This window comes from Narcine bancroftii, chromosome 9 (genome assembly GCF_036971445.1).
Source record: "Narcine bancroftii isolate sNarBan1 chromosome 9, sNarBan1.hap1, whole genome shotgun sequence".
NCBI lineage: Eukaryota > Metazoa > Chordata > Chondrichthyes > Torpediniformes > Narcinidae > Narcine > Narcine bancroftii.
In genome coordinates, this window is record NC_091477.1 from 123,084,862 (window position 1) to 123,102,448 (window position 17,587).

A 17,587-nucleotide genomic window follows, 5' to 3' on the forward strand; every position below is an offset into this window, starting at 1 on the left:
TCCGACTGCTGCCTCCCCCCCACCCCCCCCAGAATGTGATGAACTCGATCAGAGACGTCCCTGACCCTGGCACCTGGGAGGAAACATGCCATCCAGGAGCCCCGATCCTGTTCACGGAACCTCCTATCTGTTTGCCTAACTGCGACTCAGTTCATTTCTTTTATTCACATGCTCCATTTGACCTCCTGATCCGTTGATCATAGCTCTCTTGAAGAGTCCCCAAGGTCATGTGATCACAGTTCCTCCAATCACCTGCTTGCAAGCTGCAAATGACTTTTATGTTCTCCCATTCAATCTCTCAAAAGCCTTGACCCTGGCAATGACCCCCTGGCCCCAGCAACAACCATCCTTGGCCCAGATGACTTCCCTCTCACTCTGGTGACAACCCCTGATCCAATTGAGACTGCCCCAACGGTTTGGAGTCCCTCTAGTGAAGGGGTCTACAGTCGGCTGTCTCTCTTTGATGTTGACTCTGTCTCCATCACCCCCCTTCTCCCTCCAGGCCAACAGGACAATCGCAATGACCTCAGCCATCCGATCCATGCCGACAACTGCCTGTTGGATGTGGACGCCAAAGAGTGTTGGAAAGAGCCTCCGGCCTACACCCACCGTGACTACAGGTAATGACGTTTACACCCGCCGTGACTACGGATACCATTGTTAACACTGTGACAATATGGACCCCACCCCCCACTCGCCGTGAACCCAGGGATGAAAGGCAGGATAGATACCCGTCCAATAATTGCCCTGCTGACATGTGGCACCAGATCCTATGTGACTCTCTTCCTCAGACCTGAACTCTGACCTTGACCCTTTCCTTGCAGTGCCATCCTGTACCTGAATGGCGACTTTGATGGTGGAGAGTTCATCTTCACTGAGCCAGATGCCAAGACAGTCACAGTGAGTGGGGGGCCTGGCCAAGTCTCTGGGAGAGGTGGGGTCTGTGGGAGGAGAGGGCATAAGGAGGAGGAAGGGAGTTGGTGGGTGGGTGAGGTTGTCAGTGAGCAGGCGAGTGAGGGGGATCAGTGAGGGGTGTGTGAGGGGATCAGGTCCATCCTCCCGACTGTTATTAACTCTCTCTCCACCCCCCAGGCTGCGGTGAAGCCACGCTGTGGCCGGATGGTGGGCTTCACGTCAGGGGGAGAGAACCCCCACGGTGTGACGGCAGTGACCCGCGGACAGAGGTGTGCTGTTGCTCTCTGGTTCACACTCAACCCCCACTTCCGAGAGCTGGTGAGTTCCTCCAAGCAGCATCCAACCCTTGGGGCGAGGGGCTGTGGAAGGGGGTGAGGGCAGGGTTACTTTTCCCACCCCCAAGGGGCTGATGGCTCTCCCTCCTTCCTCCCAGAGATCAGGTTCCCCCCCTCCCCCCCACCACCCAGGTCAGGTTCTCACCACTGACGCCGTGATGGCTGGCTCTGTCCCCACAGGAGCGGATCAAAGCCGATGAGGTGCTGGAGCTGATTTCTCTCCAACAGCAACTGGGCGAAGATTTCCCCATCAACCGAAAGGATGAATTGTGAAGACTCACTGACAACGTATTTATTTAAATCTCCCAGCAACCCTTGTAGAATGTTCTCATTTTCTGTATTAATGCTAATTTAAATTGTTCAGGTATTTTGTTTTTCCTGACAGTTATATTCCAGTTATCTCCCTATGGAGACCGGGCAATTGATGTAGACCTGGTCCGTGGATAGATAGGTGGAGAAATGATCTTATTCAGTGTGTCACCCTGGGAGTGTGTGATGGGACAGTGTGGAGGGAGCTTCACTCTGTGTCTGAGCCCGGATGTGTGTGATGGGACGGTGTGTGGAGGGAGCTTCACCGTGTCAGTTAATGTCTAATTTCTAAATACCTCACAGTTTTAAGTGGCCTTACTTGTGGACGTAGCCCGTGTGTGCCAGCATGGAATGCTTTATGTTTTCTGCAGATCATAGTCCACCTTGAAAAACACAGAAACTTTATGGTTTAAATATCAGGTGTACAATTTTGCGGTGTTCAAAATTTGTGGTTTAATTTACTACAAGTGGCCTGTGTTGACAGACTGCACAGGAAACTCTGATATTGTGGTTAAAAAGTTATTTATAAAACAATTATTTTGTAGGTAATTTGAAGATTTATTATCTTTGTGAATGTGCTTGTCAGGGCCGTGATCTGTCCTGCGCTTGGGCTGAGTTTACAAAGCCTATCTGGTGTGCGTGTGCTCGGAGCGACATTGGGATTGGAGTAGGTGAATATTGAATCTCACAATTAACAGACATAGCACTGCGTCTGCAGAAAGGATTGGGAACAATGACTATCTCACCCCTCACTTCTGCTTTCTCAACCGATTAGCAGCGATATGTTTATGTGATTATAAAGTTTAAGAATACTTGTGAAAGATGTGATAAACTTGAATTTAAAAATAAAAAGTAAAGTAAAGCTGTCTGCGTCCATCTCAATTGTGCTACAAGAATGATGATTGTCACCCTGGGGAAGAACAGAAGAGCAAGAAAGTGCCAGCATCCTGTCCCACCACTCACGGAGACCCCAAGAGACTGAGGATGCTGTTACCGACTTCTCTTGTCCACACAAAGGATTCCGGCCCAAATTGTCGACTTTTCATCTTCACCGAGTGCTGGTGCTCAAACTGCTTGGTGTTTAGCCACCAATTCATTGGATCAGGCCTCATCTCTGCTGCCTTCAGTTCCTTTTCTGCAGTACCCCTCTATCTATCAAATATTCATCCAGCCCCATGAAATCCTTGTTCAGATCCGAATTCCAGAGGTTCTGGATTACGTACCCACCAGTGAGAACCTCCCAACATCTACCTTGCCAAGTCTCTTTATGATTTGATGTGAGAATAAAGATTTGTTTACTCCTCTAAACTCCAAACAATACAGGCTCAGACTATTTCATTTCTCCTGACAAGACAACCCCCTCCTGCTAGGAATTAGCTTTGGACTGCCTCCTATGTCCAGGGGTCCCAAGGGAGGCCTTGACAACACCTACAATTGAAGCAGAACTTCCCTATCTTTAAACTGCAACCTCCTTTGTCATGAAGGCCAAAACTTGCCTTGTTTACGACATGAACCTCCCTGCACTGGAACACCACTCATTGGTGGAACAGGGCCTCCAGCCACCATATCTGTACTGACCATGATGCTGATCTGCCTGCATGTGGTCCCTGTCCCTCCATTCCTGCCTGCTCATGTGTCTGTCTTTGTGCCTCATTACATCATTATTGTATCTGCTTCCACCACTGCCCTGGCACCTGCCGTGCTCTGTGTAAAAACCCTTTTCCCCTCTCACCGTAAACCTGTGCTTTCTCTTGTTTGACATTATTGCCCTGGCAAAAAGATGCAAACTAATCCACATTAAATTTCTTACCGTTGGGCAGCACGGTCGACATAGCGGTTATCACACTGCTGTTACAGCGCCAGTGATCAGGACGGGGCTTCGAATCCCGCGCTGTCTGTAAGGAGCTTGTACGTTCACCCCGTGTCTGCCTGGGGGCTTCGGGTGTGATTGGGCAGCACGGGCTTGTGGCCAAAATGACCTGCGACTGTGCTGTATGTCTTAAAAAAAAAAGCTTCTAAATTTCTGTCAGGCCTCTGATGCCCCATAGAAAACAACTCCAGTTTGTCCAACCTCTCCAATCAATGCAACATCCTCTTCTATGCTCTCTCTAAATATCCTGGACTGGGATGAGCAGAACAGCACACACAGCCTCGACTGACAAAGGCAGGAATACCAGAGTTTCACAGCAAGAAATTAGGCTCTTTGACCCAAAGTCCCAGCTAGCATTGCCCAACCTAGCCCCTCCTATTTGACAGAGTTGGACCATATGTAACCGTTTCCTTTCAATGTTCTTGTCCATGAGTTTTAAATGTTGTACCTGCCATTCCTCAGTCCACTGACTCTTAATTGGAGATGACTTTCCCCACTGTCCACAATACCACTAATTTTAGTGTTACCTGCAAATGTACTTACCATGTCCCCTGCATTCTCAACCAAATCATTAGTGGAGACTGACTAACAATGACCTAGCACTGATCTTTCCAGGACACCGGGCTTGCAGTCAGGAAAACAACCCAGCATCACCACCCTGCCTTCAACCACCAACCCAATCAGCCAGCTCACCCTGCGTCCCATGCAGGGCATGTTGCCAATGTCTACAACCCTGCCCCTCACCTTGGTCACCTCTTCAAAAAACTCATTCAAATTCACGAGACCAGATTTCCCACACTTTTGGGAAGTCAGCTCCTTGCTGTGGGGGGAAACCAGCAGCATCCAGATCAGTGGTACGACTGCCTCTGCTATAGAGACGGGTAGAGTAAATGTCCAGACAAGTGGTGGCGAGAGGAGTCTTGATGGTCAGGACCACAGACAAGCTGGTGTCTGAGATGGGGAACTGCCAGAGGTTAGTAGCAATGACATAGGCAGCAGGGGAAAGAACTTGGGGAAGTTCAGACAACAGTTCTCGGGGCGTGTGATCTCAGGATGACTCTCTGTTCCGCAAGCTGGTGAAGCAACACTGAATCGGCAGCTTTTTGGGTCAGAACCTTCATCCCGATGGAGGGCTTTGTTCTCCCACTCATGCTGTGGAGATCCTCCAGCAGGGCATTAACTCTTTCAAAGAACTTGCAGGAGGATCTACTAGGTGAGGGGCAAGGCTGTGTTCAGAGCAGGGACTCTGCAGTGGGGTGGAAGGCTTTCAAGACATTTTGGCTTGTGTGTGCTTTTCTAAATGCACTGCACCAGATTCTCATGAGCGGCCCTGGGAAGAGATTTGCATTGTCAATCCACAGTCAAGTTGTGCCTAATGCAACATTCCAGGATTAACCAGGGCAAGAGATTGTTTCACCTGCCAGGCTGAACAACGGAGCTTTTGGTGTGAACTGTTCTGAGGAGATAAAAATTCAAATGACACAGTCAGCAGGAATCTTGAGAAATTTTTAATTAAATGCTTAATACTGCAAAAGAAACATAAGAATGGAGGTGGAACTTGACAGAGAAGGAACTCTAAAGTGCATCAAATCCAACACCTGGCGACAGTTACACAGGCTGAAATGCAAGTACCATTTCCAAACACGACGACAAATCTTCACCATCCTAGTCTGACCACAATAGCCACAAAACACTCACGCTCTCCAAACCATCGTCCACTTTCCACAAACCCCGCGAGTAACTGCACACGCAACAATGGGCAAAAAAATGGCTGTGCCCTCTCCAGGAACCGGGGGTGTGTGAAAGCGCTGAGACCTGCCGATGTTGGTGCACATATGTTGACAAGTTACAAATATGATTTATACCACCTTTAGCATTATATATTTATTTTTAAAAAATTCCTGAAAATGCTGCAGTATTATATATACAACGATGTGAAATGAAGACTGACCGGTCAATATTCTGAAATCTATTGTGGAAGAAGTCCCTTTTAAAGTGTAACAGCCCCTCCCTGTCCCAGCCCCAACTGTGTCCCGCAGAGAAGATGCTTTCTGTCCTTTTATTCTGAAAGCATTTCAAAACTACACGTGGTCCACCACATCATGGGCGTTCTTGTGCACCATCTCTGCGCATCCATTTGGCCTGGCGTGAAATGCTAATGCTGTCCCACTCCCAAACCCCCCCCCCCATCCCACCCCTTTAATTTCCTGAAGCTCCTGTTCTTGGTGGGGTTCATGGAAGGTCACAGGTCGCCGAGCGATGCCTGATCATTCCACGATGCAGGACAGGAGCTCTGGAGGTGAACCAGCAACTGACGGTTGGTTAGCAGAGACTGACTGGAGTCCCCGGGACTGTAGGTGAGGAGAATATTTCTTTTGGAACCATTCTGAACTGGTGACCAAGTACAGAGTGCGCCTTTAGCTACTGCAGGCCTCACCCTACTTCACAGTGAGCGATTCCAAGAGGACCCCCTGCCCACCTAGTGGCTATACACTGCTTGGAGTTCACCAGCAGGTCAGCCCTGAACTCCAGCAAAACATCAGGAGATGAATACAAACTTAATGTTGAAATCTAGGACTCAGATATCAAACGGATGTATAGTAACACACAAATTTCCCCAGCACCAGGTTCAAGTAGGAAAACACTTAAGTAAACAGTCAGGACACATGTGGTGACTTCAGTCAAAGGTGTGAACAAATCTCTCACAACCTTGTAGCCACACCACACAGGTCAAGGAGTCACCAGCACCTAGGCGAGAATGGGGCATTGCTGGCCTAACACAGGCTGTCAGCTTGCCACACTTCCACTTTCCATAGCCTCCTTCCAGTTTACTTGGGATCTAGAAACCACTTATCTGCTACTGTTATCTTAAGCTATCCGGATTCAAAGGTGCCTGCAATGGGCAGATTGAGGCTGAGGTGCCCTTGTTGTGGCCATGTGGAAGGAGGAATGTTCTGAATGGACCCAGTGCACCGTGGGTTTCTGTGGAAATGGAGTTTCTCTCCAGTTTCACCACATTGTCAGCATGAAATGAATGAGGACGTGGCGGTCCCCAATGTGACGTGCTGAGGAATACCAGCACTTTCCCTTTCACCCTCTCAGCCAGATCCAACTCACGGAGCAATAGTCGGTCTGCCATCATCTATCCCCAGCTCCCAAGTCGTCTAACCCTCGGAGCTCACACATGACATTCACTCAACCAGCATCAGTCAGAGGACACGCCTTTCAACCAAGGGCAGACGGTTCATGGAAATGGACTGTTGGGCCACAAGCAGCTTTGGAACCGAGGCGGTGCTCAGTAACCGTTGACCAGCTGTGGCAGGTTTAGTAGCTGATGTGTGACCCTCTCTCTGCAGGACTGAAACTGGATGAATGTTGAACTCGGAAGCAGGTCTACGGTCTTGGTCTGATATTTTGATAGTTACTGGCCCTCAGAGACGATTAGTACGACTGCCCATTCCCAATGCCAGTCCTGGATGTCATTAACCAAGTGCAAGTAGCTCTGAGTGTAGAGGGGTGCCCGTCAGTAGACCCAGCCCATGCACTCCCTCACACTTCCTGATGCACCTGCAGATATCTGATGAAAGTGATCCATTCTAGACAAGAAAAGATGCATAAACATACCCATATAGACCCCACATAGCCCCTTGAGCACCCACAAGCTTTCATACAGCAACTGAAACAGGGCATTTTGGACAAGACAAAAATAATGCAAAATAAAGACATCAAACAAAATTAGGTTAAGTGCAACTGATACGAAATGAGTGAGACGACTGAAAGGAGAAACGCTTTGTTCCAACAGTGTACCCTGGCGGTGCTGAGTCAGTGGTGATGGTCGGGACAGGGTGTGCTAGTGGCACCCAGCTTCCATCACTCTCCTTCCTCTTTGATGCGTTGCTTGCTACGGCGCCCATCCACGTCAAACCCAAAGTCATTCCAGTCATCGCGAGGAGGGAAAGAGATGGTTTGGCGGAGGGTGAAGCGGACAGCATCAATCACCCGCTCACCCCGTGGCTCGCTCTGGGAGCCCAGGCTGGCAGTGGAAGCGCTGCTCGTGTTCCTCATGAGTTGTGGGGTGTTGGTAAAGTCGAGGGATTGTCGGTGGTCCAGGATTCCTTTCCAGATGGCGTGTCGGAACTGGTCAGGGATCTTGAGGCTGATCAGATCCTGGCAACAAGGAAGGGTTGCGATTACTGAGAGGCAGGGAACTGGGAATTGTTGCAGAGTTTGTGGTTCTGAGCTGGAGGTTTGTCTGCAGGTCTGGCAGAGACTGGGCATCAGGTAATAATGTTTCTCAACATAAGGGGAACTCGTACTTGATGGGGTCAGTGCAATATGCTCAGCCCCTGAGAAAGAGAAGAGTCCAGCACACACCACTTAGTCAACGGTTCAATGAGCATCCGATTCCCGTCACTTTTCACATCAGAAATAACCTTCCTAAATGATTATGGGGACCTGCTCAAGGAATAAGGAACACACACTCACAGATATATTTCCACAGACTGAGGCACTCAGCACAGATCTGGTTCTCACAGACCTGCACCATTTTAAATCTGAGCTTTGGTTCTCACATGGCAAAGCAGGAGCAGGAGGGGGGGATCCTGCTCCAGGTGTTACTGGGGCTCCACATCAAATGCAAGGAGGGTGGGAAGTGGAGCCTGACAGGCAAGGAGTGAGTCCCCTCATCTCTTCCTGCATGCCCCTTGCCCAAAATCTGAGAACTGGGAAAGTAGCAAATCCAAAATCTACGGTTTCCATAATGACCTGCATCAGTGACATTGCCTTGTCGAGCCAAGACGTGGAGGAAGGGCCTGATGGATGGCAACAGAGATGATAACGACTGCAGTTTAAGGAAAGCTTGGAGAAGTCAGAGGCAAGAGGTCAGTGGAAGCTACTCACATCCATGGTAAAATGCTCGATCTGGTAAATGTTCATCAGCCCCTGGGTGGTGAAATACTCCAAACACGAAGCACAACCGGCTCTCGTCAGGAAACTGTGAGCAGAGAGGGGGCAGGTCAGCGTCCTACACGCCCCATACTGACCAAACCGTCATACAACTAGGCGCCATTCATCAACACAAACAACACGAAGGAAAACACCGAGAGCTATTGTACATACTTGTCGGCAGGGGGGATTTAAGTTTCACAACCTCAGGAGGGTCTCAATGGGGTTTTCACCCAAGGAAGCAGCTTTAAAGCACCATTGCTGCAATGTAGGGAACAGAGAAGCCAATATCAGCATAGCCAGGGAACAGTGGCGACCTCCGACAGATTCAGCTGTGTGGAACATTGCTCCTTCAACAGTGCAGTGTTCCCTCAGTACTGCACGGGGGCATCAGGCTACGTTGCACACCCAGGACTCTGGACTGATACAAGAGCATGAGAAGCACAGTACACATTGCCCTGTCAGTCCATGGGACTTTGCGACACCTTCCCGTCTCTTCCCCTACTCGACAGTTCCTGTTGACCTCCTACCACTGTTCATGGATCTTGCACGACCTGCTGAGTTCCTATAGTTCCTGTCTATCTCAACCTGACTGACTGCAGAGATTCCAAGGAGTCACAACTTCTGCCAGGCCAAATTGTTCTTTATCTTATTTTAAATAGGCAATTCCTTGATCTGAAACTGTGCCCTAAGATAGGATTAATTACAAGATGCATAGATAGGGTAGGAAGTGAGAATCTTTTTCCTAAGGCAGGGGCATCAAAAACTAGAGGGCATAGGTTTAACGGAAGAGGAAGGGTTTTAAAAGTCTTTACACTGAGTGTGGGTGATATCTGGAACTCAATGCTAGGGGTGGTGGAGACCAATATAATCACTACATTTAAGATGTATTTAGACTGACACTTAACTTGCAAGGCATAGAAGCAGATGGAATGGGATGGGATGCATGTGATGGGCAGAAGGGCCTTTTCTGCAGGCAACTCTGACACTAATCCATGATGAGCACCCTCTCATTATCGAACGAGCTTCAGCCCATGACCTCTGATTGTGAGGAGAAGTGTAACAAGCTGGTGACTGTGGGGACATGGTAGTCAATCCTGCCAACCCATTGTCCCTCCAACAACAGCGTGACTTGCTGGCTCTTCTCCACTGGACTGAGTGTATGAGCAGAGGTGCCAGACCAGTACAGCTCAGGCAACTTCCAGCTGTGGATGGAGTTTCCCTCAGCCCGTGTTTGAACATCTGGAGGGACACATAAAGAGCTCCTACAGCTGAATGTGGTGAACTGAACGACTGTGGTGGTGGGGGTTGGGATTGATGAAATGACTTCATTGGGTCACATTTATCGAGTAATGTGATGGGAAGAAGCTTGAATTTCCTGATACATCAGCGTGACATCTCGAGCAGATTTTGAGGTTCTCATTTCACCATGATGGGACCGTGTTGAGAACACCAGTTCCTGGCCCAAGCATCACTGTCCAGGAGGGAGTAGTTTCCCTGTCTTATGGACCTGGGTTTGGGCAGCAAGGGTCCTCAGCAACAAAGGTAACTCAAAGATTCTTTTCATTGCTCACGGCTATGAGAGTTAGCTCGAGCTGATTCTGAGAAGTCAAACTGCAAGGTGAGGCAACTGAGAAGTGGGTGTGAGGACTAGGGTTCAATTAGTGGGCTCTGGGCATGCACAGACAGAGTAGCAGAGAATGAGCAATAAAGAGTAAGTCATGAATAGAATCACCACCTCTGACCTGGAGATGCTGTTGTCAGACGGGTATGGCGGCGGGGGTGTGCAGTGCGAGGTCGACGCCATTGGAGAAGGCAATCCCTGCGTGGGACTCAGGTTGTTCATCTCGCCATTCATCTGCATTGGGATGTTCATCATCTGAGGGACTGAGAAGACAGAAGAATTGAGAATGATTCAGGTCCCCCACTCGGCAGCCTCAAGCTGTCATGGGAGAGTTGGTGTGCTGTACAGAAGGAAGGGTCCCCCTAAGTGCCATTATAACAGGCCTTTCCTTGAAAGTCAAGTTCCCTAGCCCTGGTAATACTACTGCAAATTCTTTCTGCATTTTTTCCAGATGGTGATAGCTTTCCTGGAGCTCGATAGCCAGGATTCCATGCAATGCTCTGTGTGGTCTCACCAATGTCCTGTGCACTTGTATCAGGACATTGCTGCTCCTGTACTCAGTACCCTGACTGATCAAGGTAAGTGTGGCATGTGAGAACCTAAGGGTCAGGGGTCAGCCAACTATTTGACAACGTGCAGCACCTCATCAAATGGCCCCGTCATGACCCAGTGACTGAACTGGAAACTTCCATTTGGGAATCAGAATACCAACTCCCCATCTCCTACTGGACCTCTCACGCTTAACTCGAGGTGGGTAATACATGACAAACCCACCAACTCCTACAACTACCTCGACTACACATCTTCACACTCCATCCCTTTCTTTCAGTTTCTCCATCTCCACTGCATCTGTTCCCAAGATGAGGTCTTCCAGTCCAGATCACTTGAAATGTCTTCCTTCTTCCACAAACGTGGTTTCTCCTCCACCACTATTAACTCGGCCCTCACCCATATCTCCTCCAATTCTTACTCAACAGCCTGTCGCCTCTGCCCCAGATGCAACAAACACAGAATGCCGCTTGTCCTCACCTATCTCCCCACCAGATTTCAGATTTATTCTCAAAGGACATACATGACAACCCTGAGATTCCTTTCTCCTGCGGGCCAGGCAGAATTACCACTAATTGGTAGTGCATTAAAAAAACTGTCCACAGCTCTGATTTATATTCCAAAGGCCACCTTCACTACCCTATCTCCCTGAGACTGCATCTTTAGGGAAACTGTGGACCATTATTCTTAGAGTGCCCTCCCTCCCTTATCTACCTACTCTCCCACTATCTTTTTGTTTTGGCACCTGCTGACATTTTTCCATCCCCTGATGAAGGGCTCAAGCCCGAATCATCGGCTCTGTATCTTTGCCACATAAAGGACACTGTGTGACCTGCTGAGTTTCTCCAGCGTCGTGTTTTACTTCAATCACGGTGTCTGTGGACTTTCACGTTTAACTTCCTTATGTTGAACTCTTGCCCTGGTTAACAGCACAGACTAGATGCGTCTGTCCTTGGTAACTGCTGATCCATTAAACAGTACAGGGCCCTTCTCTGCATTAGGGAGCCTGGGGAGAGACTTGGGCGAGAACACCAGGGTGGACGAGGAGGAGTAGGAAGTGGGAACCGACTGGATGTGGCTCCTGAGATTTCAAGCCAGCACCGAGGTTGGCAAATCAGAGAGAGAGGTAGCTGAGCTAGAGGGGCTGGTGAACATGGGTCTATGATTACACAAGGGTCGCAGGTCGAGGTGGGAGGGCAGGGGGTGTCTTCTCCGCAGGTGGAGGAGATGGGAGAGGAGACCTTCCACCGATCAGTGTGAGGCAAAGCTGCTCTGGGCTTACCCATACTTCCTGGCATGGCTGGCTGTGGGAGGGTGCTTCGCTGAGGACTGATGAGCTGGCTGACAGATGGCAGCTTGTTCCCCATGCTGTGCATTTTATTCATCGGTGGGGGAGAGGGTCCAAAGGATTGTTGTGACTGCATTGAGGTCCTGGAAGAAAAGAAGCAATGTTACTGCCACACATCGCATTCCCTGGAGGATGAGGGCACATATTCCCCACCTCATCACGCAGCATCACACCAGCCCACGTAATTTCACTCCCCACATCCTTCCGAATCTGTCCCTAAGATTTATCCAGTTCCCACACGGGAGACCTTTACTTGCAAAAACAATTCTGTCATCAGTGCTGCTGCAGGAGCTCCGATGGACATGTCCACCATTCCCAGCTGCTGCCTGGCCATCCCAGTTCCTCCACAGACTGCAGCAGCTAATCGGCTGGAGCTCAGAGCTACTTCTTCTCTTCTTACTTGTGTTGGAATAAGCAAGGCCCCAGCTGTCCACAGAGGGGAGAGTTGCAACGCTCCCTTTCCCCTGGTTGCTTTAATAGATTACGTCAAGTTGAAAGAAACGTTTGTAATTTATGCTGTACCTCAGAATATTTATTCACAAATACTTTATGATATTAATGTGGCAAATATTTAGTAAAGGAATGAGAGAGGCACGTTTCTCAGGTGAGGCTGCAGGCTGGCCCTGGGTTCTGGGCACAACTGCCCTTCTTGAACATTTTTAACCTCAACCTGGCTACAAGACTTCTCATTTTCCGGAAGCCACCTCTGATGTTGTTGACGTAGGTGTAAACTGCTACCCACCAATTGATCATGGAAATGCATTCAGGTGACACCTCCCGGGGGATTGTCGGAGGCTCTCAGTTGGGCAACAACAGTTGGGCAGGGGGGTTTACTTAGAATACCTTCCATTTTAATCAGAAACCATGTGCTGCCAATCACCACGCAAGAGCAAGGCGTGTTAGCGCTGTGGTGTCTGCAGCCAGACAGACTGGACTAGGACTGAGGCACATCTCTTGTAACAAGCAGGTGACACTCCAGGGAGAAGGATGCCAGAAATGTACACACAATGATCCTCTTGTCCCATTTTATGTTTAGTAAATGTAATGAGAAGTCTCCACAACACTGCCCAATACTTTCTGGATAAGGCCCTGTTCCCCTGCTGCCTTTGCTCCCACAAAATTATCAGCTCATCAGGAATGTGAGGTACCACACCAGAATCAAGAAACACTCCACACAGACTCCAGTCACCAGATTTATTTGAGGTATCAAGAACAAGCTTCAGTGTCATTCCAGAAATACACAGCAGTACCAGCAATGAGATTGTAAACATGCACACTCCCTCAGTCAGGAACATGTCTCTCGCCAACAACAACACTTCCATGGCTCAGTGAAAGACATGGATTGAAAGGGATTCCGCGATGGAGCAGAGAATGATGGAATAATCGGACACATAAGTGCAGGAGCTCAGGCTCAAAACATTGGTTGTCCTATGGATGCTGTGTGACCTGCTATGTTGTGTATTACACTACAATCACAATGCCTGCAGGCTTTCCTGTTTAACTCCATGCTGGAATAATCAGCAGGTCAGGCAGCGTCTGGGGAGAGGGAACAATTTATTGCTTCAGATTGATGATTTCTGTCAGAACAAAAACATTAATGGTTTTTGAGTCTCTCCACAGAGGCTGTTCAACCTGCACAGCGTGGCCAGATTTCGAGCATCTGCAGGGTTCAGCTTGCACACACTAACTACTGAAGGCTTTCTGGGGCAATCAGAAACTTGATTCGACAAGAAAAAGGCACATGGCTGCAGGATTTTTGGTTTACATTATGGGTGAAATCATTCCACTTGTTCCCAGGCAGAAGAGGTGTCCTTACCCAGGACAAGAACACATTGCTATTTCCTTCTGCTCCACACGAGGGAGCTGCAGGCCAGGACTCCTATAACCCCTTCTACACAGAGCTTGAAAGCTGGGTTTTATCCTCTGTGGCCTTCTCTACTTGGAGAGCCTGGACACAGCCTGGGCGATCACTTCGCTCTGTCCACATCAATGACAGGGACCTCCCAATGGCCAAACACTTCAATTCTGTCCCCTTCTCCCGTGGCAACATGTCTATCCATGGGCTCAAGCATTGCCAAACCAGGGCCACCTGTAAATTGGAGGAACACCACCTAATTTTCGGTCTGGACACTCTCCAACCGGACGGCATTAACATTGACTTCTCCAGTTTCTGCTAGACCAGTCCCCGTTCTCCTTCTCTTCCCTTTCCCCTGTCTCCTTTCCTCCAGCTCTCCATCTCCATTCCCAGAGCCATCCCCCCTCCCTCCCTTATCCACCTATTACTTCCTGCCTGTGGGCCTGTGATCCTCCCCCTGCCCCTTCCCTCATCATTTTGTTCATGCACCTGCCTACGTTTTTTTCTGGCGCGTGTAATGCTGCTGATGTTCATTTGTCCTTGTTATATAAAGTATACACTGTGTGACCTGCTGAGCTTCTCCAGCATTGTGCATCTGAAGATAAATATTTGCTTTCTCCAGCACCCCTGTGTACCACTCAAGTCCCCAGCATCTGCAGGTCATCTGGTTGAAATCCAAGGATCAGATTGCAGGCCAGTAACAAGTGCCTGTACCATGGGAGCCTTTATTCATCACTTTCCACTTGTCTACTCTGAGGTTGGAGCCAGTCCCTGATGTTGTCTCTCATACCGTTGGATTCACTCACTAGCCTTCTGCACAAATCCACTCAACAAGATCAAGGATTGAAGAAGTGAAATCTAGAATCGTTGAAGTTCTACCCAGATTACCGCTACCAATGTAAACATGGCAACACAACCCAACAGTTCCATCAGGAGTAATTTGAAGACAAAAGACAATCAAGATGAAGAATTTGAGATCCTTGTACATTGGAACAGAATTGGACAGCCCAACATTTGTTACATCACAACAGACAGTGGTGAAATTGCACAGATGACCACAGCAGAGTTCCCATTGATCTGGACGAGCCTGCAATGTCCTAACCTCCCTGCAATACCAACTATCAACATTGCTTCACATCAGGCTCAGTTTGCCAAAACGTTATCTGTGGCCTGCCTTTGGCAAAACTTGCAAGGTAAAGGAAAGCTGATCCCTGAAGAAATCTGAAGCCCAACTTTGCTGCAGCTCTGTGAGCAAATCTCCATCTTTAGTATAATATCAGCTTTAGGTACAAAATCTTGTTTCTTCCATTGATGCAGAGGATTGGAGGATTGTCTGCACTGTTTCATTTCAGAGATTTCTCAGGAAGGGGAAACTGGTTTGGTCCAACTCATTTCGCCTTGAAACCAATGTGTGCGTGTGTGAGTGAGTGTGCGCGTGCATAAAGGGTATGAACATCCACTGGTGAAACGAGGGACTAGAATTCAAACCCGTGGTGGCAAATGGAGATACCCACTGAAGGAAGGCTGAAAGCGAACAGAGAGATTTTGTTTTTACATTTACATAGTGATAGATATCTGGAAGTCGACCAGAGGTGGAGTGATCAGAAACACTTTGATATGCCCATTCTATGCACCTTCAAATAAATTTGACCTTGAGTCCTTTACATCTGACTCCCAGTCCGGTTTGGTCTTAAAGTGAGCTTTGCATTTACAGTTTCAACATTACATTTATATAAAAGGATGAGCTGATTGAAGCAATCAGCCCCTTGTACATTATAGGAACATTTTAAACTTCATTCATGCACGTGGCCAAGAGCAATATTTAAGGCCCATCTCCTTTATGATGGTGAACCACTTTTTTGAATTACAACAGTGGAGGGAATGAAAATATCTCCACAGTATTATTAGTTAGACTTATTCCAAGCTCAGTAAATCGAGGCACAGGGAATCTGCACACTTTGGGATTTAAGCATCCATTTTCCAAAATCCCTAAAACTTTTTTGGCTATTCAGTTAAACTGGGAAGGAGATAGTTCCAGGCCCTTAGAGTTTTGTATGTACGACTCTGTACGGCAACATCAGAAGAGGCAGGATTTGTATCATTAATTTTCAAATTTAAACTCCACAAACCAGAGCAACTTCCTATTTAAAGGCAGGTGGTCCCTTTTGGGAATTTTCATTGCCTAGAATAGTCTTACACTCAGTGTGACAATGCAAGCAGGGATTTTGAAGGTAAAGCTGGCCACGTTATTATTAAGGAGCATTTTGCACTCGTGCAGTCCCACGGACTGTCAGTAGATGTCACACGGCTATTACACCCTCGTCATGGTGGCGGTAGTAAAAATGGGGACAAAGAGAGTGGAAAATGTTGACCAGCAAGTGTTTGCAACGTAAGACGCGTGATACGAGAACCCTGCCAGGGTTCTGATTAACTACACTGAACCGATGCGTCATTTCTCCCTCCCAAATGATCTCAGCTTAAAAAATGGGCAAAGACACTGACTGGGATTGGCACATTTCAGACAGCAGCACAGGGGAAGACCAGACATATTTCATACACCCCTTCCAAATTCCTTCATCTTATAGGAATCGCCTTCAGTTGTTCCCCATTTTGATTCAGAATCCTGGCTTCTTGTAATTCTGTGAGCAACTCTAGCAAGGTGACATTTTCTTCTGATGCCTGGTTTAAGCTGAGAGTTTTAACAGAGTTTAGGTGGTGGGTGTCATTCGGTGAATGACTGAGAGGTGCCAGGCTACAACGCACTGAGTTCACAGAGTTTGACTATGGAGCGATGAACTTGTGGCCTCTGCATTGCTAAATTCAGAACCTTAACCACCTGGCGTTTTGTTGGAGAAGCAAGGTGTTGCCTGCTCTCTGGTCTGGAACCTAACTCCACATCAGATGGAGAGGTATAGAAATAGCCTCTTACAAGAAGCAGATGTTGAATATTGAAACTGGTAACATGCTGAATGAGGGACAGACAGCAGCAAGTGGTGAGAGACTGGAACCCAAGCCTACAAATGCCGGGGCACTTGGAGAGGAAACATTCCAACTCAGTTCTTGGACAATGGTCCTTTTTACAAGTAGTGGAAGGTTTGAGCTAAGGCCTCTTCGCTCCACCCCCCTGTTTCCAGGTTGTACAAGGTGTTTTCGGTCTGCACACATGCGGCCGTTTTCTCCTTCATCAACTGCCTGTTGCCAGTGTTTGACTCCAAGTGTTCGTGATGAAAGCAGGCCTTGAGAAGACTGGAGAAAGGGAAGCGGAGAGAGAGAAAGAGAAAAAGAAAAAAGAAAACACAGATAAGGATTGACAGACTGGACCCCAAGCCCTAGACCTGCCCACCTCCACGATCACTTCATTTAGAATGGAGTATTGATTCCAACGGACTTATTTGCACAGTCATGACTGAACGGTTCCGATCTCAAGTTACTCAAGAATGCAATGAAGTTGTGAAATAGCAGCGGCAACAAGAAGTTTGGAGACCCCCACCCCTCAACCACTGACGCCACTCTCTGTAAATTCCAATGCCTACAAAATGTTACCTCACCTTGTCATCTGATCCTAAGCATTAGTGACAGGATGGTCATGCTGTAGTGCCCTGGGACAATTCTCAAATTGGGTACGGGGTGTCAACATTCAAGGTCAGCGTTGGAGCACTTAACTGATGTGGAACAAACCAGGCCAATTAGCCATCTGGCCTTTGTGGTAGGGAATGGCTGCTGAAGCCCTGCCAAAAGTCGCTGAGCTTGGAACACTGGCCTGGTGTGGTGCCACCAGGTAAATTGGTTCCTTAAACATTGATACTGTCACAACCAGAGCTGTGTACAATTTTGGTCA

General features: G+C 48.3%; 2 protein-coding genes across 19 annotated transcripts in view; one reads left to right on the plus strand and one right to left on the minus strand.

Moving 5' to 3' along the window:
* p3h2 (prolyl 3-hydroxylase 2) overlaps positions 1–2,421 on the plus strand; it is a 33,973-nt gene extending 31,552 nt beyond the window's left edge. Inside the window, exons 12-15 of one of the 2 annotated variants that reach the window (XM_069897644.1) lie at positions 503–620; positions 825–900; positions 1,093–1,233; positions 1,431–2,239. In XM_069897644.1, coding sequence (XP_069753745.1) covers positions 503–620; positions 825–900; positions 1,093–1,233; positions 1,431–1,523 — 428 coding nt within the window. In that variant the 3' untranslated portion in view covers positions 1,524–2,239. Of the gene's footprint in view, positions 1–502; positions 621–824; positions 901–1,092; positions 1,234–1,430 lie in introns of both variants that reach the window. The other variant, XM_069897643.1, reaches the window with a different exon arrangement.
* Positions 2,422–4,921: 2,500 nt separating this feature from the next.
* The window catches only part of tp63 (tumor protein p63), a 314,779-nt gene continuing 302,113 nt past the window's right edge, over positions 4,922–17,587 (minus strand). For 15 of the 17 annotated variants that reach the window (XM_069897649.1, XM_069897653.1, XM_069897651.1 and 12 more), the window contains 4 exons: positions 11,829–11,977; positions 10,119–10,260; positions 8,329–8,422; positions 4,922–7,596 (listed from right to left, as the gene is read on the minus strand). In XM_069897649.1, coding sequence (XP_069753750.1) covers positions 7,300–7,596; positions 8,329–8,422; positions 10,119–10,260; positions 11,829–11,977 — 682 coding nt within the window. In that variant the 3' untranslated portion in view covers positions 4,922–7,299. Of the gene's footprint in view, positions 7,597–8,328; positions 8,423–10,111; positions 10,261–11,828; positions 11,978–13,074; positions 16,996–17,587 lie in introns of those variants that run through there. The other 2 variants (XM_069897661.1, XM_069897663.1) reach the window with 2 other exon arrangements.